Below are 26,839 nucleotides of genomic sequence, written 5' to 3' on the forward strand. Positions count from 1 at the left end.
TAAGTATAGATAAATCTAAAGCGATGACGAGCATTTGGAAGGTCAAAGTAATGGAGGTTAAGAATAATAAAGTACACTAAACTGTGCAGATAAATGTAAATATTAATAATAACGGTATAAATAGAAAGAAGATTTGCAAAGTGATATAAGAAAAAGAATGAAAGGTTGAGCGATGTCTGGGATTTTTTGAAGTCCTTATTATATTAATAATATAATTTACAAATTAATTTAAGGATTTACGGTGAAACGAACTATATTATATAGAGCAGAAACATGGATTCTAAAGAGAGAGAGAGAGCAGAAAAAGAGCAGAGATGATTAGGGGGGGGGATGAAAGATCATATTCGAACTACAGATATATAGGCTCAACAAGATAAGAAGAAAACAAGAAAAAGAGAAACGGTCTAGTATTTAGGCTTATGTGCTGGTTTAAACTCATCAGGTTAAATGGAATGAATTACAGCACAGAGGAACAATAACACACACGTTTATCGGATCCTATGTTTCGTCTCTGTCACAGAGACATCGTCAAAGATACAATCTCGAAACTGAAAAGAGCGCACACGCACACACACACACACACACACACACAAATCAATCAATACAAAAGGTAAAAAAAAAAAAAAATTAGACTAAAAGTCTAAAGTGCAATGAGGGCGACCTCTATGGATAAGAAAAAGAGAAACGTGTCTTATATGGTTGACATATATTGCAGTGGATATAAGGCACATTTGATATGATGGTAGTTGGAAAGACCAAGAAAGCGATCGCGGGAGTCTCTTACGGAAGATATGAAGAAAGCGGGAACTGAGGAGAAAGCAAATGCCAAAGCTAGAGTTAAAATGAGGAAGTTAGTCCGAGAGATGTAATACATTACGAAAGAAGAAGATAATTTATTACATATATGTTCATACAGTTTCTGAAATATATCGCCCCTTACTTAGCTACCACAACCAACTTTCTATCACAATGCAGAATAAGAATGGGAAACGTATTGAAATCGTAATTTCTATGGTTACTGTTGCTGCATTAAACACATTAATCGTGGGTTTAATGCAACAAAAGAGATAACATCATATTTAGTAAGAAGTATTTTTAAACAACTCCTAGAAATTAATCTTAGTGGTACTTAACTACGAAAACATTACAATCATTATTCTTTATTTCTGATTTCTGTTCTTTTGCATATGTACATGTTAGCAAAAATTACGCAGTCATTCAACTGAAAGAAAAAAAAAAAACGTTATTAACACAAATATATTCTCTCGTTTCTTAGCACAGGGAAATTCTTTTTGCTCCTGACGTATCACGTTAAAACTCGCTTACTAGCTTTGTGTGAATGCATTATATACTTTGAGGTTTACCTCAAGAGTTTGTAAAGTCAAAAGCCGGAAAGGAAACCAACACAAAATTTAATGTCGTTTTTTTTTTTTTTTGGCTTAATTTTGCTTTTAGCGACCTTTGAGTTAAACTGGAAAAAAAAAAAAAAAAAAAAAAAAAATTGTACTTTGTTGATTTTTGTTAAATAAGAAATAAAACACTCCCAAGAAAAAAATGAAAGCCAAAAAAAAACTTGTAAATTCCCCTCCTCTCCATAAAAAAGCAACATTAAAAAATATTTTCACTTACATAAGTTTCATAATCAGACTGGTGGTCATGGAAAGTGCTCTCGAACCAAAGGTTTGCTGTTCGAGTTCATGTAAAATGTGATTCGTCCACGAGAAATATACACTACAGTTAAATAATTTCACTGGTCAGGTACCTTTCGTGGGTCGCAGGCCAGAGGTGGTTGGTAATTATTTGTTGCTGATATCATTATAGTTATCATCTAACTTCCATGGAGTCAGAGACTCAGCGTTTTAGTATTGGGTCATGTATTTTCGTGTCCGAAAACAATTGTAATATGTTGATTTTTACTGACTTTAAAATATCAGTTTAATTTTAGACAGCTGTAGGCCAGAGGCGGTAATGTATCAGTGGGTCTTAGAACCAGTGTTAGTGGTATTGCATTGGTATAGTCTTGATATCAGCGTTTGTGCGTATTGGTTCTTGGTATATCAAGCTAGTGCCACGCGGAACTAGCGTAGGTATTTTCATGAACGAATCAGTAATATGTTGATATGTTCGCATTATTTTCGCTCATAAGATCTGACACCAGGACCTCTCACAAAGAATCAAATGAATACTGCAACGCACTGTTCTGGTGGACATTTTCCATTGTACATTTCTGGCTTTGAACAATTCGCTTCCTTTTAAGGGTTGCCATGTCATGACTACTAGTCTCATTATGAAACTTTTGTAAAGGAAAATATTTTTAATACTTGTCTTTTTTTAAAAAAAATTACCATTGTTTTTGGTTTTCGTTTCTTTTTTAGGATTTTTATTTATTATTTAAGAAAAATCAACAACGAAATAGCAATTTTTTTACCAAGTTTTAGCCAGAAGCCGCTAATAAAAATAAAATCAAACCCATTATTTTAGTGTAGAGGCACGATTAGTTTTTTCCTTATCATGAATAACTTCTTCAATTTTACGAATATATATAAAAAAGAAGCTGATTTTGAAACAATAAAAGAATAACATAGTACGAACAGCTACAGTATTATGTAGGACTCTAGTGCTACAAAACACCGCATTTGTGGCATATGCACACCACTACAGTATTCAAAGAGTAGTATTGTTATGTCCACAACCAGAGGCACAACTGTGCAGAAAGATAGACATGCACAAACCTGTTTTGAATGAAACCATCATGGTAACTCCCACGGACGAAAGCGAAGCTACCACTGCCAATATAGACATCGCCAATTCAGATACAGTAGAAGAAGCTGTAGTAGAGATGGAGACGAACACCAAAACTTCCAAACGGCCATTAAGTCCGCAGGAAGAAGAGCTGACAAATCTCAAAACAGCAAAAGTATCTGAAACCGAACATCCAGAAGTCCCTCATGCAAAAGCAGGGGAGACTCTAAAACATCTCCTTAGAGGTATGCCCGGGGTGGCAGAAAAGTTTAAAGAGGCAATAGATAAAGTAGGAGAACCTGAACTCCTCCTCACAGGGAAATATGGACCCGACATCGTCAGTGCAAAATGGGGTGACCTCTTCGTTGATGACATCAGCAAAATCACCCCTGAGCAAGTAGAGGTAGCCCTGGATATAGATGAGGAGGCAGCTTCGGCGTTCTACATTGCTCTCTGCAAACTAGACATGGCCAAGGGAAGTGAGGTGGCCAAAAGAATCATAACAGCCCATAACAAAAGAAAGTCACAGTAACCACCTTATGGATTTCTGTACTCAGCTTCACTGGTTTTTAGCTCCCACAGGTGGGGGAGGACCTGAGAACCCGAGCAGCGAAGGCTTACAGCGAGGCGGTGCAGTTCCTTGTGAGCTGCATCACTCGGGCCAGATCCTTCCTCCACCTCTAAGTTTAACTTTCAATTTTTGCTTTTCTGTGTACTTTTTTGTTTTTGTTTTGTTACATGTTTCCTTTTTAGGATTTTTCCTTTTTGTAAAGTGAAAAATCAACGACCGTTTTAGAAACGCCCATGGGGGGCAAACAGCTAAAACAGGTCAACTGAGGCCTCTTTAATCTACCCTATCACTTAGCACTCTATCTTTATTTCCTCTCCTACTATCTGCTGACTCTCAGCCTATCTTACTCTACAGGCCGATGATGAAGATTTGTTGAACTCACAAATTATTATTATTATTATGACCTACATACTATGTAGGTTGTTATTTCAACATATCTGAAAAATACCTGATGCTTCCAAGTCAGTTATTTATTATTATTATTTATTTTTTTTTTTTTTTTCAGAATAATCCGTCGAGAACTTGAAAAACACTGGCAAAGAAACTTTTCGGATTATTTAGAACACTCTATGCACAATAGTTATCTAGATGTTTTACTTCTGAGCGCTGACAATATGAACAAGGCGAATGGTAACGTAAAAAAAAAAGCATGACATGAAAAGTGTTTTGTTTAATCCTTACTTCGCTTAATCCTTTGGAGGCACTTGTAAAACCTGTTAGGTCTAAGAAGACGTGGGAATCAGACTTCAGGAGTGAAGACTGCCTCGTAGTAATGTGTTGGCTCCTCTCCAAATACTTGTATATTAAAACAGTGCACGAAAACTCTTAGAAGTATAAGTATACGGCCAGAGAAGAAATTGGCAAACCTAAACCAAATTGCAAAAGCCAGATCATAAGAGAGAAGCTGACGTCAACGGTTTTTACACAAAACTTGATTACATACCTCCGAGATATCGGAGGGAATAGTTTGCATTTCTTCAGATGTTTTCATGGCATTTATACAAGGGTGAATAATTAAGTTAAGCACTCGAAGATTAAGCAAAAACATTCTTTGCAGATACATTAACATGGAGAAATCCATTCACATATACCCTAATTGTGAAGTTTCTAGATAGCATAAGGTACCTGAGGCAAATAAGGCTCATCTTATTTAAAATTTGAATAAATTAGACAATTGTTTAGATTAATTGAAACAATAGTGTTCATATTAAAGTTTGTATTATCACTAATTTAAAAAAAACACAAATAAGAACAATTCTTGCAGTAATTTATATTTTAACTAAATCTTTAAAAAACACCTTGTGTGGGCCTTATTAAACCATAGTAGTTTAATAAAGCCCTTGAACAAAATTAAATATTTAAAAAAGAATATAACAATTATTTTTAATTATTAATTTTAATCATAATTATTAGCTTAAGAACAGTCATAAGGGCATACAAATATGCCACATTTTTCTTTGGTGAGACCAACACACTCTTCATGGTACTATTTAAGTACCATGAAGAATTTAATACACCGGGTGCATTGCCTCATATCAGCAACCTTTACTTCTCTGCATCCATGGCAATACCAACCCTCTTTTGACACTTTGTTTGTTCCTTTATTTTTATTTTTTGGTTCTTCCTGTTTTTAGTGATGGCCTTCTCTTTCTTACTATCCTTTTCTTTGAAAAGATCTTTGTTCACTCTCTGGCCGTTATAATTTAACGCTTTTCTTCGTGATGTTGCCTTTACAACTGCATAATTTGGCGTTGCCATTAACTCCTGAAACGATGACTTCAACTTTAGATTTGCAAGTGGAATCTCATCATCGAAGTTATCTGAATCACAAGATGGAGGATTAGGACATGCTTTTACAGCTCGAGCAGGATTCAAAAATTGAGCTATACATCGAGAAATTTTTGGGTTGCTCTTTAAAAATAACTTCAACCAATCTTTTCCTGCGAGGTCACTTTCTTTATTGGAGTTATTCCTAATTTCATTTTGTTCGCAAAATATAAAAGTATGCCTGCGTATAGATAGCTTTGGGAGTTAAAGGGACGCCAATTGAAGCAAACTTTACTATTCTTTCTACCAAGTTCTTCTCTTGTTCTTTTGTTAACACAGTATTTCTTCCTAATCTTTTCGTCGTCGTCTTCTTCTCTGTCTTTAAATGGTTCCTCAATGTTCTAGATACTCCATAGCGTTCTGATGCTGTACGTTGTGATAGTTGTCCTCTTTGCACAGCTTTCATAGCTGCTTCTAGTCTTTCATCAGTCTAAAGACCCCGTTTTTCTTCTTAACTTCTGACATTTTCAGAGGCCTTTAGCAATAAAATAAGTAACTATTATGAGCAATCACCAAAAAATAAAATTATAAATTATAGCAGTTTAATAATGCCCATCAACAAATTTACTGGGCCTTATTAACCGCCGCGAACTAGATTAGATCATATCTATTTTGACGTAAAATATGAATTCAAATCAATTAAAACATTTTTTATCATAAACCTGAATGTTAAAAGAACAATTTAATTTATATATAAAAACAATGCGAAAAGAACAATATTTTTAGTTAAAACTTACGAATTATTGTGGCGTAATATTATTAAATGGGAAGACACAACCAACTCCCACAAAGGTCTAGGTCAAACTGACACAATACAGTCGCTAGACAATATGCCGCCACTGATTTTCCATTGCTTATTGCGTCCTCTGTGTGTGTGTGTGTAAGAAACCAAACCGGCACAACTTATCGTAAATGTGATTTTTTTAAAACGGGCTTTATTAGACACTGGGCCTTATTTTACCTAATACAACTACAGATTGTTAATGAATTTTTCCATTAGTTTTTCCACTGGTTTAAAAATGGTTAATTGAAAGCAATAAAGAGGTAATCTGATGGGGAAAAAATCCTTTTCATTTTTAAGAAGGCTGAATATGGACGAATTCCCAAACTTTTGAAAATGCTAATTCGTTCTCTTGTGTATTCCTATTAATTCTGTCAGAGATGATCAACAAAAAGTCCGATAGCCATACAATGGCTCCAGAAATACAAAAGACTGAAAAATTAAAAAGAAATTAAAAAAGGAAAAAAAAAAGTGACACAATTCAAACCGAAGACAATAAAGAAAACAATATCATCATCGTAAACTTTGAGAAAGAAGACGACACTAACAGTTTCCTTAATAATATTAATAGCCCAACTGCTTGTAGGGCGCTAAAGTATTGGCTGTTGCGTTTCCTTTAATTCAAAATAATATCTTTACATTAATCGAAAGCTAAATTTTAAAAGGAGTAGCACGCATCTTACCACCGAGCTACAGCTTTTAGGAAAGTAGCTTACTGGCATGGAATCATTAAGTCCTGTTGCCTCAAATTTTATTAACTGACAAAACTTTTATTATATAAAGAAAGACAAATAAATTAAACTGTTTATGGTCGTTATTTCTCACAGTTACAACTTGATAATTATAAATGATAGATTTCAAATTAAATTACACTGATTTAAGCAAGTCTCAAGGAAACTGTGATATTAGTTCTCATGGGAAGGAGTAGTAGTGTGTAGAACATGGTATCAAAATGTTCTTAAAATTGACCTGCATTACTCGCTGTATTTCACATCTGCCCAGAATACAAAAGCTTATGACATGCAAATAGCGTATTTGCTATTGTTAACAATGTCAACATTCACGCTTAATGTTGACGCTAAAGAATAATTAAAGATAGAAAATTTTTTTATTATCAATTTTTTGTTGATCTAAATATTATATTTTTAAAAATTTGCATTTTAATTTTTAATTTAAAATTTTATATTTTAAAATCGAAAAATGCTTTATAAACATTAGTCGTTCGAAAAAGTTATATTTTTTCGAGAGCTTAAGTTAATAATTTAAAAAGGGAAAAGGGATTAAAGGGGGAATAAGAGAGTCAGTTAAACTAAGAAAGTCAGAAGCTAATATGTAAAATTTCTGGAGATTTAGTACTTTGACATTTTAGAAGTAGCGTCCCATACGAATGGTTAAACATATGTATAATGCATGTAGCTATGTTAAATTATTATACATTTATATAAATAGTTAACTAGAAAAAAATAATCATTAACTTGAAAAAAAAGATTTATGTTGTCGGAAATTTAATAAAAAATGTACACTGTATTGAAAAGAAAATGAGGAGACATGAATACTTTCTATGAACTTTCTTTTAATGTGGGATCGCAATTTCTAGTACTTATGCATTATTCGTTTGTTTTCTAACTTTATTTTATCTTTTCAAAAGACAACGATTCTGTACTATCCCTAGTGATATCATTTTTAAAATTCGTTCTTTGCAGCAGTTCTCTGATTTGTTATAGTTTCTTCGAATCACTGGATAATTCATCGTGTTACCGGTTTGTTTTCAGCAACTTCAAAGACATCGCAGTAGCAGTAAGATCAAAGAACAATGGGATTTCATTGCTTTTCGAAAGCGAATCTCTTTTAACTATAAATAGAGCAACGTTATGCTCATTATGTTCGTTACGACTATTATTTTATTAGTACAATAGTAAACAAAATTCTGATGCCATTGTCTCTGGTGTAGGTGACGATACTACAAAACGGCACTAAGTTTATCGAAAAACTAACTATCGATATTGCATGATGAGTGAATCAAGCTCTAAGAAGAAAATAAAAAAAAGGGCTAAAGTAAATGACATAAATAAATAAAAATCAGAAAAAAAAACGATGTTCTATGTTGGGCATCTTACAATCAGAAAAGATGAGAAGAGGCCATTCCTTTAACAGTAAACAGCAGATTAATGGAGTAGCATTATAACACAAAGGCAAACGGCTGTCTTAAGCCATCGCGTTCTTATCGAAAGGAGAAATGCACTTTCGTCACCGGTAATACCTGGTAATGTATCAGACTCCCCTATTTCCTGTTTTGCCTCTTCCTACACGTTCCCACATGCATTAGACGATATTTGCGATGAAAGAAGGGTCAATGTTCAAAAGAAATTGGGCCTTTTATCCTGATCGTTAGTGAGGTATTTAATAAAAAGCGACAGAATGGACTATGCGGGTAAATATTTATCTTCTATTCCCAAGAAATATTTTCAATGGAAGTTGAACCTACATAGAAATTTATAGTTCCAATACAGTGTTCAGATTTCTATAAATTGTTTTATAGAAAGATTTTTTTTATAGAAAGTCATATGTTAAGAGTATCGAAGAAAGGAAAAATAGAGGTTTTCAGTATAGAGAATTTTAATCCATTCGTTTTTGCTTTAATATAATTGAATTAATACACCGGATATTTTTTTTTATTCTTTAGCAACTCCTATTTATACAAGTTCTAGAAGAAGGCTGGTTTTCATTTTAATTTGTATTATTTTGTAAGAAATATAACCTGTAAGAAATATCCGCAATGTTCTTTAACAGGGATTGCAGATATTTTCTGACTGCTATCTTGGCAACACTTATTAATTCCATCTGGCGTACACTGGCGCATTTCGGTCTGTGTCGCTTACACTTCTTTCAGATTTATCTTCTTTAATGGCTTTACAACCCCCCCCCCCTCTTCCACAAGATCACGAGGGCATAAAGTTTCATCAACCCTTTCACATCAAATACTTCACTAATGCGTCTCATCCTTGAGTTTACTACGATCAATACGACAAATCTGGGTATTAGACTCATCGCAGCGGGTACGATGAGAGTGAAAAGAGCAAACAGAGAGAAAAGCGACAGCCAATATAATCTAGTTTCATACAGCAAACAACTCATATGTGTGTGTGTGTGTGTGTGTGTGAGAGAGAGAGAGAGAGAGAGAGAGAGAGAGAGAGAGAGAGAGAGAGAGAGAGAGAGAGAGAGAGAGAGAGAGAGAGAGAGAGAGAGAGAGAGAGAGAGAGAGAGAGAGAGAGAGAGAGAGAGAGAGAGAGAGAGAGAGAGCGCTCCAAGACTATATAGTCCATAATGTTTAGCAGTCTTTTTGACGGAACACACTGAAAGATACGAGAGGTAATAGAAGACGTTTTCATCCAAGATTTATATTTGAAAGGAATTATTAGGAAGATTGGATGGAGAAGGACTATTAGGTTTCGCGTTCACGGTTGAAACCATTCTAAAGTTTCCGAGGAAATGAGAAAGTTTTCCCTATAACAGTAGTTTAACATTAGTTTCAACTACACTGAAACCGCAATCTGCAAACTTATGGAATACATCATACGTTTTCTTTCACTGCGGTCTAGGATAAAGAATTGCTTTACGGAATTTTGAGAATAATTATAGAATCATATTTACCTAATTATTTATCCATTAAAAGACCTAGAAAAATGTTCACTTATTTCATAAAATATGAAATGAAGCTTTTATTCATCGATTTTACAACAGAGAGCTGCTCCCATACAAGCAATATACCGGCTCGAAGGTTTCCGCAGCAGTATTTTCGTTATTATTACATTTTTTAAATAGTTATCCCATACATATAGAACCTATAACAACCTATATACCGTGTGTTGGATGCATGTGATGATGACTGAGAAATCTGTTGACATTTTTCTCGAAGAGAAGAATGTTGTAGTTGTGAAGACTGCTATTCTAGAGGAGAGAAGTATAAAGAATAAATGAGGAAAGTGAGAAGAAGATTCGATTTGTTTGCAGTTGTATACTGAAAAGGATGTTGAGCAACTACTTCTCTTGTTTTAATAAGTACAACACAAAGTGGAGGAATGATACACTGGTTTACATAAATTAAGGAACAAAGAAAAATCGCGATAACTAAGGAGGAGGGAGGGAAAAACATACGAAAGTCAGGTACATCATGTAAAAAGTGAAGCTGTCAGCGGTATATGCAAATGAGCTACGGCATAAACGCGGGTTTTGGAGTGGTTTTCCATTTGTGTCTAGAGTGAGAACAAGACATTTGATGATAATAAAATTCTTGGATATGGCTTCAAGACATCATTTAACAGATGAATTCAGGTGGCGAGGGATCGTAATACTAGAGGACGGACAAAGTCAGGCTGAGGTCGCCAGATAGTTGCATGTTAATCGTTCCGTGTTCACAGACTGTGGAAACAATTCCAACGGTCACAAACGGTATCCCGGAGATACAGTGAAGGAAAGTCATGAGCTACAACCGATATATCCCATTATCTGCTCGCCGAAACTAGTGCTACCACGGTCTGACCTCGTGTCGGCTACAGGAGCATTGGTATCTGCTTTCACTGCACGCAGAAAGCTTCAACAAGATGATTTGTATGCTAATCGACTGGTAGTTAGCGAGATCCTATCCCCACGCCACATGAATGAACGTCTGTAATCGCCAGGCTCCACGTCAACAGGACGAAATCAATGGGGATCGGTGCTGTCTAATCAGGACTAGTCCAGATTAGACAATTTACTCTGATTAGATCAGAGCAACTCAGGTCCTGATTTGCTCTACAAAGCGATACCACTCGTGCTCTGATCTGGTGAGAATCAGGGACACGTTATCATTCCTCTAATATCTGTGAAAGAGACACTTACGGTGGAGATTAAAATAGTTCGTGGAGACATCTCGTTGGGTTGACACACCGGCATGTGCTTCCTGATGGAACCACGAATGCTGCAACTTATAGAGACAAGGTCTTAGACCACTATGTTCATCGGTATGCTGGTGATAAGGAGACATTTATCCTACAAGACGATAACTCGTCCTCATCGAGCGAAGACCGTGGACCCATATCTTCAAGCGGCCATCGTACGTATGGAGTGGATTGCCAGGTCTCCTGACCTTATTGAGGTAGACGTTGCTCTCATCTCTCCTCCCCAAAAACTGGAAGGACTTGGGAGAGCTTTGCAGGAGCAATGGTTGTCACTACCAACTTAGCTCCTGGACACCGTTATAAACAGCATGAAAAATTGTTATGAACTGCATTGCTGTGAGGGGTGACCACATTCCTTATTGAGAAGCTTTGAAAATCTCATTTTAACCTTTTGTTTTTGGCCATTGTCTTCATGTATGAACTTGTTACTGAAGAAAATTATTTATATACATTTGCTGTAGTGTTTCTTTCACATTTCATATCATACTACTTTTCACTGAACTGCATAAAAATTCGTTATCCCGATTTTGAGTTATCGTGAATTTTTTCGATGTTCCTTAATTTATGGAAACCAGTGTAGTTGCCAATTCAGTGATGCAGTGACCATGGAAGTATCCGTAGAAAAGACAAAGAGCTAAAACAGTGCATCTCTGAAATAGAGGATGAAGTGGATCTGTGAGGGCAGGGTCATCTAGAAACCGAATTATTCTCCTCTGTGCACCATCGAGAATTTTTAGGACGGTTTTAGATACACCATACTAAAGAGGTGAACGGCATTCTAAGGATGGACGGATTTCAAATTTGTATACAGTTAGTAGTGGTTGATGAAAAATTACATCTTGAGCAGAAAAGAATGCCTACCTTCCTAGAGGCCGCGGATGCTACTAAGGTGATATGTTCATTCCAAGATAGGCTGGAGATGTCATTCCACAGAGAGGGAGAGACAAGATCCTGTCCAGTGATTTTGTATATTACTGAAAGTAAAGGAAATGAGCTGTGATCTATTTTGCAAGAGAAAAGGGAAGACTACGTTTTGGTGCGAATGACCGTTATTTTCGTCCCACTGAAGGACAGTATGGAGATCAATATTTAAGGCATTGGTTGCAAATAATCTTGACGCTTGAAATATCTAAGCATTGCATGATTTGTCGAATGAGTAGAATGAATGAAGCGCACCATTATCAGTAAAGATGAGGATATAATTAGTGGTGACCGAAAGTAGTTTGTTTATGTATAGTAGAAAGAGGATAGACGACAGAACAGCTCCCTGAGGAACTCCTGAATTTGTAGAGAAATTCGAAGTGAAGGAACCATCCAGCATGACACGCAGCGAAAAACCAAAGAGAAAAAGTGGCTATCCATTTACACACCAAATTAGAGCAATTTGCTTAGCATGACTCGATTATAGATGCGATCAAAAGCTCTCTAGAAATGTCAAAGCGACAACATATTTCTACCAAACCTTTCCATGGCGCATGTCCAGTGGTGGGCGATGCAGGTTAAAAGGTCAGCAGTTGATCTAAGAGTGGTGGAATCCATAACGGTGGTCGCTTATTAACTGGTAGGCCGGGCAGTATAGAAGTTCATTGTTGATAAATTTTTTCATATTCCGAACAGGACTGAGGTGAGGACGATCAGTCAGTAGTTTAACAGCATACTTTTATCTCGCCCAATTTTATTTTGTTATATATATTGGAGGAATGGGGAGGTTGGATAAATGCTTGCTTCCATGTTTTGGATAAGTGCCAAGTGAGTGTAGAAAACTGTCGAGACTATAAAGCACAGGTGTTAGCTCTGTTATACAATGCGGGAGTAGAATTGGAGAGATGCCATTGAGACAGAAGACTTTTTTGTGTCGAAGTTGTTTAAAATAGCACTCTATCTATATTCAGCAAAGTTGCAAGAGAAGATCATAATGTGAACGAGGTTTAATTACTGGTGTGCCTTTGTCAGCGTCCTCAGTGAAGAGCATGAGCAGAGACTTCAAACATGTTATGAAGAACAGTTTGGATTGTGATGTCACTCTTGATACAAAATTACTAAGACGTCATCGTGTAAGGGAGAAAACTCATATTGAACGTATGTGATGCACGATGATTAATTCTGACTGCCAGCATGAAACTATGTAGCTGGTTGGATTACTCCAAAACGACAAAAGCCAAGAAATGTTGTCAAGCTAGTTGCATACTCAGATAGATGACAAACCCAAGATTTCGGGAAGAAAAGCTCTGCCATATCTATCTGAGATTAACTTATCTGGAGTTGAAAAGATATAAATGTATCTATCAGATGACGGGATAGGAGCCAGGGTTTTGCAACCAAAATCGTCGCTATTGACCAATGTATGGAAGAAGATGAAACAGATTAAGCAGCGGAACTGATCATGCGTATCTTGAATTAACAGCAAACTGGTTCAAATGGATCTTCGACTTCGAAGAACGGAGAACTTATCGTGTTGGGTACAAAAATTGCTCTAGGCAAGGGATGATTCTTGCTGAAAAGGGAAAGAAGGTTGCATGCATTTTCTATCGAGTGCTGACATTGAAAACCCAATGAACTCTACAGACCGGAGGATGCGATTCCAAAAATCAAATGTTTCTGCAGTTTCATACATTTCGAGATGCATTTCATGAAATAACGTTTTGTTTATGCTTAAGGATATTACGAATAATGTTCGATTACATCCTGACCAATCAATTGCATTTGATCATGCAGTATTTCTTTCCTGCTGAGAAGCCATCTAAGAATTCTAACTCTTCAGATATTAAAGAGTTGGGAGTCGCCTATGGGAAGGGTTTTCATCAAATTCCCATCCTTCTTGAATAGCTTGCGAGACCTAAATGAACTGAAAGCTGTCAAGCTGGTTCAGTTCGAATATTTCTGCCTGTGTTTCGACGAGCGTTCTGCATTATTTTAAGTATATAATGAAGACGGTAATTTGTGTAAACGTTAAATTCACATGCTCGGGGGTTCAGAGGACGAATCTACTGAAAAATGCCACTTCCATATCGAGCTGTACGTTTAAGTACAGCTCGATATGGAAGTGGCATTTTCTTCTTCTTGCAAGAGTGCACCTCTTCTCCACAGCCTGACAACTAGTCGTCTTCTTCATCAAAACATGAATTAAGAAATCTCGTTAAAATTTATACCTGACCAGCTTTTCTGCGACTGGTAGAGATGCATGTAATTGTGATAAACATGAATAGGAAATTATAATGATGTAAAAAATGCAAGAAAAACGACAATCATACAATGTGGCACAGAAAGGTCTATTAGGGAAAGAGCGATTATTCAAATAGATTGCGCAGCAAATATCATTTCTAATGAAAGTTTTAAAAAATTAAATAACGCAAAATATGACCGAGGAGAACAGTCCCTTTTCTGAGATATATATTATATTAGTTTAGAAGAAAAGACAAGCTCACATTAAATAATCACATTTATAAGGATGTGTGTGTGTGTGTGTTTAGTATTACTTGAATTATTAGTTTCTCTCTCTTTCTCTCTGAGGCTATATTCAAAATGCCTGAAAAAAGAAAGACTAAAATATTCCCAAAATTAATAGGTGTTTTAGGAATAACAAGATTATTCTTTAGAATGTAACTGCAAATGTTTCCTGAGGAACAGGGAAAAAAAATCCACTATCTTGAGTGATTTGTTCGTCACTCTTCGTGCTAACATTATACGTCCTCATTTTGTAGCAGTGAGAAATAAGAGAACAAAACATATAGTGATCCGTCACCTGCCACAACAAAGTTGCGAGTACAGGAACTCATTCAGTTGAGAAGTCACTTTACTGAAAAGAAGTTCATGCAAGAGTGCGCCTCTTCTCCACAGCCTGACACCTAGTCGTCTTCTTCATCAAGACATGAATTAAGCAATCTCGTTAAAATTTATACCTGACCAGCTTTTAGAGTATTCAAAAGACTTTGTTAACTTATAAAAATGCCACCATCATTCGAGAAATTTTCCGGCTGACAAGCTGTGCCAGGCCAGTCGTGCATAATATCTTAAGCTTTTGGTCAGGTCCGCACCATAAAACTGTTGTCGGCAGAATCTTACGAACTGAAGAAATAACTGCACCAATTACGCTCAGGTTCCAAGTAGTTGATTTTGTATGCAACACATCGTCCGATGAAACGCAGGACAATTTATATAATGAAAGATTCATTTTCGTTTGGCTCAAGGCTCTTGATTAGTTTCGATATGAAATGAAAAATTTATCTTTCTAAAACTGCTAAGGAATTAAAAATAGAAATGCAAAGGAATTCGTTGCGCCCACTGAATGAGAAAGCTGCTGCTAAGTAATTTGTTGTTTTTTCCCTACAATGTCCATATACGGTTTTCGTCTGTGTTTATGAGAACTGTTATGAAATGCACACACACTCTCTCTCTCTCTCTCTCTGTGTGTGTGTGTGTGCGCGCGTGTGTTAGGGAGACAACACATAATATGTTACAATGAACTCCTTAATACTATGTGAAGAGGTTTTATTGTGTTGCCATTTGGAATTACGGCTGAAGCAACTAAGTCTATGAGGCCAGTATAATTGTCTGTAAATTACGCCGTGTTCATCTAGTAGCTTTGCTAGTTTCGAAATGAAAAATTCGAGTTTCTAGGAAAAAAAAAATCTGAAGCCGTATGAAACCTGTTAACTCACCTTCAGCTGAAATGCCTTTATATATTCCTCGCGTTCGTTGATAATGACTGAATATATGATACCTTCTGTGGTTTATTTGGATCCAGTAACATATGCCATTAAAATTTACTAGTATCTTATCAGTAGTACACTGATTAAACGTTGTTTAAAGCCCCCCCTCGCCGAAATTTTCGGTATAACTGGATTAAAATAAAAGGGTGAAATAATCCTCCTTCTCCTCCTCCTAATCTCGTGGCTTCTCTGTGAAAGGGTTGTAACTGATTTCTAGGGAGATATGACGCAAGGTGGTTTCCCGTTGCCTTCCTTCCCATAAGTATTTATGACTGTAGCCGTGTGTGTTCACGGGACCGGTCTGCCTTGTTTTGAGATGAAAAACCGGAGTTACCAGGAGAAAAAACCCTCCACCTCCTTATGAGACAATGGTGTGATTAGATTACAATGTTATATTATATTGGTGGGATTATGCTAGAAGAAACTGATCAGGCTAGGGATCCTGGAGTTTTAGTAGATAGGAAGGTGAAATTCAAGGGCCATGTAGCAAAGATCAAGAGAAACAGTATGAAATGATGTTCTCACATTTGAGATTATTCTCCTAAAAAGGTCATAAATATATTTGAATACAGTGCATTCAACACTCCAACTAAATGGAAACACTTATACTAGACAAAATAATGATATTCTTGTTTTAATTCTTTACCCAAGCATAAGCAACCTTTCGCTTGCTTATATATATGTTTATGAAAAATCTCTAAGTAAAAAGATAATTCAAGAATCGCTGGATAAGAATATGATACTCTATGAGGGGCAACATGGCTTGGTGAAGGGTCGGTCATGCCTTAGTAATTTACTAACTTTTTATAATAGAGTAACGGCTGAGTTGGATAAAGGATAATGGCTACACGGTGATTCTGCTGGATTTCGCAAAAGCATTTGACAGAATACCACAGGAGCTCTGTTTCGCAAATTAGAACAAATGGGAATGGCTATTACATTCGTAATGCGGATAATGTGGTGGCTGCTGGACAGATATCAAAAAGTGATATATGGAGGAGTATAATCCAGGAGAAAGTATGTGACTAGTGAAGGTTCAGTACTATACCGCATTGATGGAAATGTACTCCAGGAAATAGATGAAGCTAGGGATTTAGGGATGGTGGTAGACAAAGTTTAAGTTTAGAGGACATACTGCTAAAGTTGCTCATAAAATTACTTGGCTACTGACGAACACACTAAGTTGAGATAAGGAAGTTATTTCTCTTTATAAGGCCTTGATGCGTCCACATCTTACTGCACTCAGATCTGGTCTCCTGGGTTTCTTGGGGATAAGGAAGTGGTTGAGAAGCGAGTGACCAAGATGGTGAGTGGTCTGTGAAATGTTCCCAATGAGGATGGATTGAGGGGTGTGTGTAGATTGCAGAAGTTGGTTGATAGGCGAAAAAGAGGGGATATGATAGAAGCATTTAAGTCACTTAAAGGGTTTTATAGGATTGATGCAGGGGAAATGTTTCAGCACTTGGCTAGAGAATGCAGAACCTGAGTAAAGGCGTGGTTAGTAAGGGAGTGAGGACTAGAATTTTCGCTTGGAGAGCGGTGAATAAATGAAATGGTTTGCCAGTGTCAGTTGCGATTGCTTTGGCTGTTAATGGGTTCAGGAAGAGGTATGACAGACTGGGTGGTTAGTTTGGTTCTCCTGCGATGAGTCTTCGGAGTTCATGGAGATGCCCGCACAACAACAATTTTCCTGTTTTTTGGACAATTTCATACAACTAGAGGTTGTTATGGTACATTAATAGAGTGATGGCCAGAAAGCCGAGGAGAAAGAAGAAACTTCTTAATATTGGATTTCACCTGTAGACTACAACCGTTAGAAAGGAAAAAAAACTAGAGGTTTACATAAACCTTCGATCCATGGATGTCAGAAAAAATTCTTGAATGAAGCAACATGTGTATACCTAGGTGCAAGTGCTAAAGATTAATTGCCCAACTGTGATCGCACTACAAATAGCAGGTCACGTAAGTGTCGACAATTCGCGACACTTCAAAGACTGGTAAAATTCATGGGTCATATAAAGCAGTAGATAAGAGAAACAAATTTCTTGATATGGATAATCTGAATAGCTAACATTTTACACCAGTTGTCAGGATTGCATCAGTCATGAGGTCTTCAATCATTTTTAAGCAAGAAGGTAATATGAAAGGGAAGATGAAAAAGGTAATAGGAAATTATCATTTCATTTTCTGTTCCATTAGACACAGTGGCCTGTCATGGCCAAGTAACTTGGCTTCTTAGAAAACTACTTACTGCTTATGAAACAAAATTTGCAACTTTGACATTACATGATAGGCTCCACATGAGCTCATTATCTTATATTTTATGCATAATATAATAGGCTCCTGTGGAGAAAAGATATATACGAGTATTTTAACGTATAATGTATGCTTCATTCTTGGAACTGGCGCAATTAAAATGTAATATATAAAAGTAGCTGCAAATCTTTACAGGTTTTGACAAATCGTTAATATAATCTTATGTCCAATAACTATTTCCTTATATTTTTTTTAACAAACATTTCTAGTATTATTGATTTTAGCTAAGAGTATTAATGATTAGTTTTTTCAGTCAACGTAAGAGAAATTCGAGTTTAAAGTTTTATATGCAGTGAGAGATTCATACAGTCGTTCAACCTGTGGAGCATAAAAAGGGGGAAAACACCTTTTCCACTGTGCTTATGTACAAACAAACGTTTCGTTGTCATCGCCATGTATATTGCAAGTATATTTTCCTTTTTTATATTTCCCATCCTTGCAGCTTCACATCGTAAAGGCGTTCGATGCACATTCTTCTTCCCTCGCCATATTCTCATTCCCTGTTGGGATCGGCTTGTTAACGAAATTCTGGCATATCTATCAATCCTCCCTACTCGCTGCCGTAGCAAATAATGCGACATCATAAGAGATAAGCGCTTATGAGTAAATACCGCTGCTTGCTTATCGCATAGTATCGGGACTCAAAAAACCAGCATAAGAAGTGTGGCTGTTTACCATAAGCCTTATAAATTCAAGATGCTTGTATAGCTTTTTTTATTTTATTTTTTTTTTTGTTTCGTGATAGGCTACTGAAACAAAACATGTTACGGGAAAAAATGTGGGGAGATGGGCCGCGAAGTGCTGTCTCTCTCTCTCTGCTCTGTTACGTAAACTTTATTCACACAAAAGAATACCACACACGTCCAATATTAAAGAAAAAAAATCAGACAACTCTTTCAGCAATATGTCATAGAAAATATTTAATAATTTAATTGCTATCTATTTTGTGTATTAAAAGTCGAGGTTCTCAATTTTCGGAAAATAAAAAAAAGTTAATACTTTTTATACTTAGGGTATTTACGTTTTAGCTGTGTACACCAAAGTCACTGTTAGACGGTCATGCGCAATCGTTCAACGCCTACTGGGGTTGAAATATTGTGTATGACTGTCTAAAGGCGCAAGTTGGGTCACTGTACAACAAACGCGTTTAAGCGAACTACTGGAAGTTTCTTCTAATGTTACCAACCACAAAATATAAAGAACTAGATTAAAATGTGCCTTTGGTTATTAAAATATGATTTTATATTTTCTTTTCTTGCTTTTATGGCGTCTCGTCAAATGTTGTTACGCTGGCAACGCCTAGCTCATCTAATCTTGGCTGTTAAACTTGTATGTTTAGGTAAATCTCTTCGGTTAGCGGTAGATACTGGTTTTTGTCTCAGATTGAATTGTGAAACCAGAAGGCAAACAGATAAACTTTCTATGAAAAGAATGACTCGATCCATCAATTTCGTCGAGATGGTTTGAGATAGACGCGCATGATATAAACAACGCTTGGGCAAAAGTTAAAGAAAAACTTATCTTCACTCTACTCGTCAGCAACCAAAAGGCTGACTCAGATTAACCTTTTAATGAAAGTTTTGCTTTTTATAGTCTGAGAAGAAGAACAGACTGCATAAAACTTTAAACAAACAAATTTTATAGAGTGAATAAAGTATTCAGGTTTGATCTGCTTCGCAGTCTAGTAGTTTTTTACCCTTCCACTTTAATAAAAAAATGCTGTTAAATTATCACCACGCATTTTGAGACGAGGGAACAGAAAGCGCATGATGTCATATTTACATCTCACATACTAACACTTACCTCTGTCCCCTGCACCTTTAACTTCATGTGATCCTCTCGCGTAGTCTTGCCATCTTTACGTTTCTTCCAACAGTAGCCATCCCTGCGGTATCGAACCCGCTTTCTACTATAGAGTAACATGGACCCACTCTTCGGGCTGAAAATAAAAATGCATGGTTCCACATTAAAATATGAATATGTTGATTCGATTAAGATAGGGAATTACCTTCTTTAAAAAAACTAAGATGGTGAGTATGAGCACTGCATGTGAATCAAGAAATTTCAATAAAACTCGAGTTGATGCTATTTTCTATACAGAGCAGTGACCATGGAAATGCTATAAGTTAAAATGCAGCTAAAATTCATAATCTGGCCCATGATTAACAGTAAAGATTTCTAAAAATGATATTACCCGCTGAAAGATTTTTCTTCTACCAATTAAGATGAAGCCGATCACAACGACATCTCTGTTATACTTTTTTTTTTTTTTTGGAAACCTGTATATATTTATTTATTATTGTTATCTCAAACATAAAAGACTGTTCGTTCTGTTCATACATACATGCATATATACACACACACACACACACGCGAATGAAGTATGTGTAAAGTCAAGAATTTCTGCTCTATATGGAGGTTGTATATAGATGCATACAAAGTACGACAGATAAAGAAGCAATTTTTCTAACAAGAACTATTAAATAATCTTTGTACGTGAGTTTTCCGTTATTAATTTTGTATCTAACAAGAACTGCTGTCATAAATACAACTACAGTGACGGAACATGTACTGCAATATACATTGTCTCCCTTTCATATCTTTATAACAGTGCTTAAATATTTGTGTATAACATGAATAGTAAAATTATTCGTAAATGTAAATAAAGAATAATGCGGCTATATTTGTCGATGTATTTTGCTACACAGATGCAGATGTTTAACTGACGATAGGGCATCTACGGTTGTGTGCCAAGTGTATAATGTCTGTCAAATGCGTTTGCTCTATGACAGTCTGCCTGTTTTCACTCAAGAGTTTTATCTACAGGATATGTATTAAAGGGTATGTATCTACATAAGAAGTCGTTATATAAGATGCATGCGCCGTGGCTAATATTCAACTTTATCTCAATTACTACTCTATGTGTAATAAGGAATTAATGTTACTGAAAAATTATAAAATCAATATATGCATGAAATGAATATTGTATATTTTTATATTATTCTCACATGAGAGGTTGCAGAGCCTGCAACATATTAGTGGCGTGTTTTGGTCAAGGGGAGAAAAGGAGCCTGTTGATATTCTTGAATAGCTAAAAGGTATAGTCACTGGAGAACATTGCGAAGGAGGCTGTCACAGAGAATAAAGGTAAAGGAAAACAAAGAGGAAGAGGAAAAGCAATATTCGCAGGTTTGCAGTTGAAAAGGTTTTGAGCAGCGGCTGCTCGTGTTATAGCACGCTTAGGAAAGTGGGAAATGAATCGATGTCAATTCGGTGGATCAACACGAATGCAAGTATCTGTAAAAATATGCCATTGTGAGACAGGATTGAAGTGAGTTTGTAAGCGAGGAGCGTCATCAGTTAGTCCAAAATTTAGGCCTCTCGCGTTAATTAAGAAGCTGTACGGTAAAGAACGGTTGGCTGTTGCATTGTATTTTTCCACTATTTAGTGAGAGCGGAAACAAAAGAAATGGGATGAAAGTTTCATGCGTTTTGGAATATGTTGTACACCGATATGGTGTATATCGGCTGACTCACGAGCTGTAGGTAGATTTCTGTAGATTTCTTAGGTCTGGAGTGTAGATTAACGCAACTAGGAAAATGTCATCATGATTAGAAGACATTTTTATTTTCAATCAAGACGGATCTGATTTAAAAAAAAAAACTTTTCTGGGTTTTTTTTTTTTTTGGTTTGTTCTGTTCTTGCTATAGCAGCAGGAGGAGATTTAAACACCTCCTTAACAAAAGAGATGCATAAGACATATGATGGCAATAGCTTCTGGTGATGATATAGGTATCATCTGGGGACGGAGTGGAATAACATAGTGGAGCAGAAGTTGCAATTAATAGTGTCAACTAAGGAGAATAGGAAAGATTGTTATTTAGATAAATGATTTTCCCCCAGTTGTTGCAAGCTTCTAAAGTATGTATATAGGATTAGGACCACTCCTCCTCCTAAAGAGGAGGAGTAATCCTCGTCGCAACTCTAGGTAGGCCTTGGGTTTCAGACTGAGTTGTGTACTTGTGGGATGATAAATATGAGTTATCCAAAAGTGAAATTCTTCAATACACGAGATGAATTAATTTACCTTTGAGTTATAAAAAAAATCTTCTGTAGATTCAAATTATGAATATATTTTATTTTTATGATTATTTTTATTTGTTACTACAGCAGAATTTCTATATTACCGAACCATGTTTATCCACAGTACTAAAGGTTGTCAACTATAGCAATTATAACGGTTCATTAAAAAAATTGTCATCATGTGTTATAAATATCAGAAAAATTTAAATGGTCAGAAATAGCTACAAAATGTGCCTCGATACTTAAATGCATGATAATTTTCAATTTATATATAATCAAAAAAATAAATTATTTTTGTCTTTGGCATGTCTTACTGCTTTCCTGGTATAAAAGTGAAACACAAAACGATGGTTTGCAAGTGAAACTATTTTTAGCCGGTTGTATTCAAAACAGCTTATTTCAACATTACCAAAGCCATGTTCGAAAATATAATATGCATATGTCATTCCACCGGTAACAGGATGCCGAACTTCTCAAACCACCACTATCAGCTCAGAAAGCTGACACTTGCTGTAATGGGTCCAATGATTGATATTCATGTCAGCATACCCTGACCCTGCTGTCAGTGTGGAATTGGAAGCGGAATTCATTGGACTAGGCGATTTTTTACCCACTCCTCAATGTCCATTGTCGGTGTCCCTGGACCCCCAATAACCGTAGCTGATTATTTTTGTTGACAGGAGTGAAACTCGGTGAGGACACCAACTGTTATACCCCCCCCCCCATCCGCGACAGAGTCCAACATATTGCGAGTTTGGATATGCTCCTTTCCTGATCAGTTTTATTGCACAGCCAACTGATCGATTGTGACCCGACCGATAGGGTACACGATTTTTATATCCCTTCGTCGGTCCCTCACATCAATCTCTAGCTGCAAGCCTGCCGGTGGCTGAATGTGTTCTGTTGTTGGAGCGTTCTCAGTGCGTTTCCACTGAGAACGCTGTTGTGCGTGAACAATCATGCAAGGCGGTCGTTTCCGTGGTGATACTTATTCCTTCACATATGACGCAAAAACGATCACGCAGTCCTGAAAATAAGTCGCACAGATCTCACTCCCGGCCCATTATCTCGTTCGTTGGCTCCATTCCTCTTCATACACATAATCCTTCAGTATTCGCCTGGAACGGATATACGATGTTATCAAAGATGAAGCGGTGAAGTGTGGGGTGGGCAGGGGATGGGAGATGAGTGCCTAATAAACTGACCATTGTGTGTATATTAAGCCCTGAAATCATTATGTTGAGAGGCTTCTAATAAAATCTGAGTTAGACGACTGAGTTCATGAGAAAAATCATATAAATTAAAAAGGTCTGAGATCCTCTTTATAGTGCTGTATAAATAGATGTAATTGGATACCCTTTTCTTAAACAGAATATCTATAACTGCTAATGTAACAAGATATATAAAGAAGTCATTCCCTTAAATCACTTAAAAACTTGAATTTATTCATATAGTGGCCTACAAAAATATAAAACTATATTTACGTTAAATAGAATGTCAATTCGGTATAACAGAATCATTAATAAACCAAGTTTTGCGAATTTAATTATGTTAGTCCGATATTACTATGATTAATCAGATTTTAACAGTGTGAAAATATACACATCAGAGCACATATATATATATATATATATATATATATATATATATATAATTTTATACTGACTTAAACGGATCTCAGAAACATACTTGCTTATATTATCCAGCAGAGGAATTAGAAAGTTTCCAATGAAATGTACTTCTAGGAATGGGTTATATTTGAACTCAGATGAAATTAGCTAAGCTTATCTAAGACGAATATCGTGGTGTGTGGATACATAAACATTGATTGCGAGAGAGAAATATATCATGTATCTGCAGGGCAAAATATTATGTATCAGGTATATCTGCAGTTATTCTTTGTAATTTACTAATGATCAATTTCCAGTACGACTCCTGTAATCTATTTGCTTCTCAGCAGATTGGAGTGAGATAATCGAAGTCTTCAGTACGTATTTTTCTTGTTATTTGTACATAAACATATATATGACTTTCAGTATGCTATAAACTATAAGAGGTGCTATCCAAATGTTATCTGACTGATTTGAGAAATAAATTGAATTAATTTAGTTGAGTTGTAGAATAACTGTTGTCCTTTACTTTCCATGAATGAATTTATACACCGAGTCCAGATTTCTGTCACTGTAGGAAACGTCACCTGGTAGATTTACTTTGAGTGCACATGTAGATATACTTGCAATTTGAGTTCTTTGTCATCTTGAAAAAAACAAAATGAAATGCCAGAAGCTATGTTGTTCTTGGTAAAATACTGTTGCACACGCAATGCCTTGTGAGAAGGACATTATAAGTTGGCATTTTGCATAAGATTGGTCTGACATACCCGTCTTATTCAACATACGTTTCATTCATTGTGCGACGCTTTTCATGGATCAATTCATGTACTTTTCTATCATTCACTGTCAATGAAACTTGAAGATGGACGAACAAAATGCAAGGAATCCTGAAATTACATTCGGCTACGCTTGAATCTACAAAACCCGAATGTATGTGCACTTTCCTTTCCGTTGAAAGGTCTCTGAAACAGTTGTATCGAGTTTCGAACAAAACTTCACGCCAAGCTTTGCACTTTCACATTATTCCTTTCGATGATTGAAGAATACTATGAAATATCTAGTAATTAAACTGCCTTTACATGGAAACACAACAAACAACAACAGCAACACTCAGAAGATACAACTCTAATGAAGCAATAATTAATACAAGCATACCAAGAGGTGATGTTAATATGTCGAACTACATCATGTGCTCCGTGGGGTCAATCTGTAGATTTTGTGATAGCATCTCACTGTTTAGTTTACTGTATATTTTATCAAACTTCACAGATGATTTCTTTGCTAAGGTTCTGTATGATATACATTCCCGCTCAAAGAAATAATACCTATCCTGCAGTAGGAATATAAAGCTATTTACAGAGCCTTCCGTTTCTTTTGAGTCATTTCCAATTGGAGTTATTCATTCAGCGAATGTGGAAACTAATCAGCAAACACACGCAACTGATAAACAGTGAAATATAGGGAAAGAAGGATCCATTGTTTCTGAAATTTAAATTTAATGAAATTTATCTAGTCATAACAAGCCGTTATTATCATTAATAAATACGAAAGGCATATCATGAATAGATGCATAGAACACGTTTATTATGAACTACGATTGCTATTTAAGTTAACCATATACTGATATATGTTAATAGAAAACAAAATATTCATCTTATCTACAGAGAAAGAGTTTATTACAAGTATTAATCTAGCCAATATGATATTTAAAGGGAAAATTAAAAGAAAAAAGGTGTTTCATAGATAAGTATATTTTTTTTTTATAGTCCAACGTAAGCCGCCGCTAAGAGAAATGTGACAATCCAGTAGTGGAATGAAGTTGGATTCCATTAATACTTCATTGAGTGTTTAAACTATATTAACAATAAGCTTAATGAAGCACAAAATCGAGGTCGATCAGTAGTTGGATAGACGCTTGCTGTAATATCGTACTATCTTAGAAATGATGCAAAGGAAAATCGATCTAAAAAAGAAGGGCGGATCAGTTCGATTCATCTTGTAATCAGTATCTTCTATGAAGGATGTGATCCGAACTAGTTGGAATTAATTAGGGATGCCTAACATAAACGAGGCTGATAAGCCTAGTCTCTCTACAGCACAGTACTAGCAACTTCATCTAAATCTTATTATCATCTTCTGCAGTAAATTTTTCCTTCCCCCCGTTTCCTTTCTAAATCCAGTATTATGACTCATTAAAATCAGATTACGCTCCACGTGCACAGTCTCATACAAGACAGAAGCGAATTTATATTCCTTGAAGTGCTTCCTTTCATTCTAAGAGGTCGTTAAGTGTTATTTTAATGGTCTTCCGTTCATTTGGATGTGCTCTCTTTTACTATCACTGGTACACTTTATTTCACTGCATGAGGGCTAAAAGTATTAAGTTAGCTATCTGGAATGTGTATATATGTCGTTTTTTTCTGTTGGCTACTTACTCTAAACGAAGTGTCTCACAATATGTATGTTCTAAATTTATCCAACAACCAAGAATAATTGATTAATACTACCCGACAGAATACTCTGCTACGCTAAATGCATAGTATTATGCCTTGTTGGTGCTGCAGCAGCACAGTCATACAAAGCTACTATTGCTGCTGTGTAAGTGTTATTATCAGCCATTGCAAAGATGTCGGTAAAGCCCATTCCAGAAAGTAAATCGCTAGAAAGCTTTGAAATAGAAGGTGTAGAATTATTCGAGTTTATATCCTGATTCTTAAAAATGAAACATATATTAGATTGTTAGAATATTGTTTAAGAGGCGTGCTGAAGAAATTGCTAACAGAATTCACCATATTCAGTTATGAAGGTGTAAAGACGAAAGGATAACTGTTATTATTTTAATAATTTATTTCCCATCAACCCCAGTAAATAATCTCACCGTAAAGAAGCTTAAAATTTGTACTTATCTATTACTTCGGTAGCAAGGCAGAACGTAAGTCTCTCTTCTGGAAAGATCGAGTGTAAACCTTCACACACACACACACACACACACACACACACACACACACACACACACACACACACACACACACACACACACACACACACACAAGGAAAGAAACATACTTATGTTTTCCAAGTTTTCCGAATATCGCCAGCCGCACATCATTTTTTCTTTAATATTATTCCCACGTATGAGAGGTTGCAAAATCTGTGGCACATTAACTTTGTGTGCGAGTGAGAGTAAAGAGAGAAGGAACCTATTGACGCTTTATTTATTTACTCTTTTATTTGTTCTAGAATGCTAGTGCTTCTAGTC

General features: G+C 36.0%; 1 protein-coding gene across 2 annotated transcripts in view; it reads right to left on the reverse strand.

The window, feature by feature from the left end:
• Positions 1 to 26,839, reverse strand: part of LOC150105342 (calmodulin-binding transcription activator 1-like) — a 1,067,501-nt gene that overhangs the window by 647,244 nt on the left and 393,418 nt on the right. For both annotated transcript variants that reach the window (XM_090394729.1, XM_090394730.1), the window contains exon 4: positions 19,687 to 19,822. In XM_090394729.1, coding sequence (XP_090250855.1) covers positions 19,687 to 19,806 — 120 coding nt within the window. In that variant the 5' untranslated portion in view covers positions 19,807 to 19,822. The remainder of the gene's footprint in view (positions 1 to 19,686; positions 19,823 to 26,839) is intronic.

Source organism: Typopeltis vanoorti, chromosome 6 (assembly GCF_054136105.1).
Source record: "Typopeltis vanoorti isolate ZY-2024b chromosome 6, IOZ_Tvanoo_1.0, whole genome shotgun sequence".
Taxonomy (NCBI): Eukaryota; Metazoa; Arthropoda; class Arachnida; order Uropygi; family Thelyphonidae; genus Typopeltis; species Typopeltis vanoorti.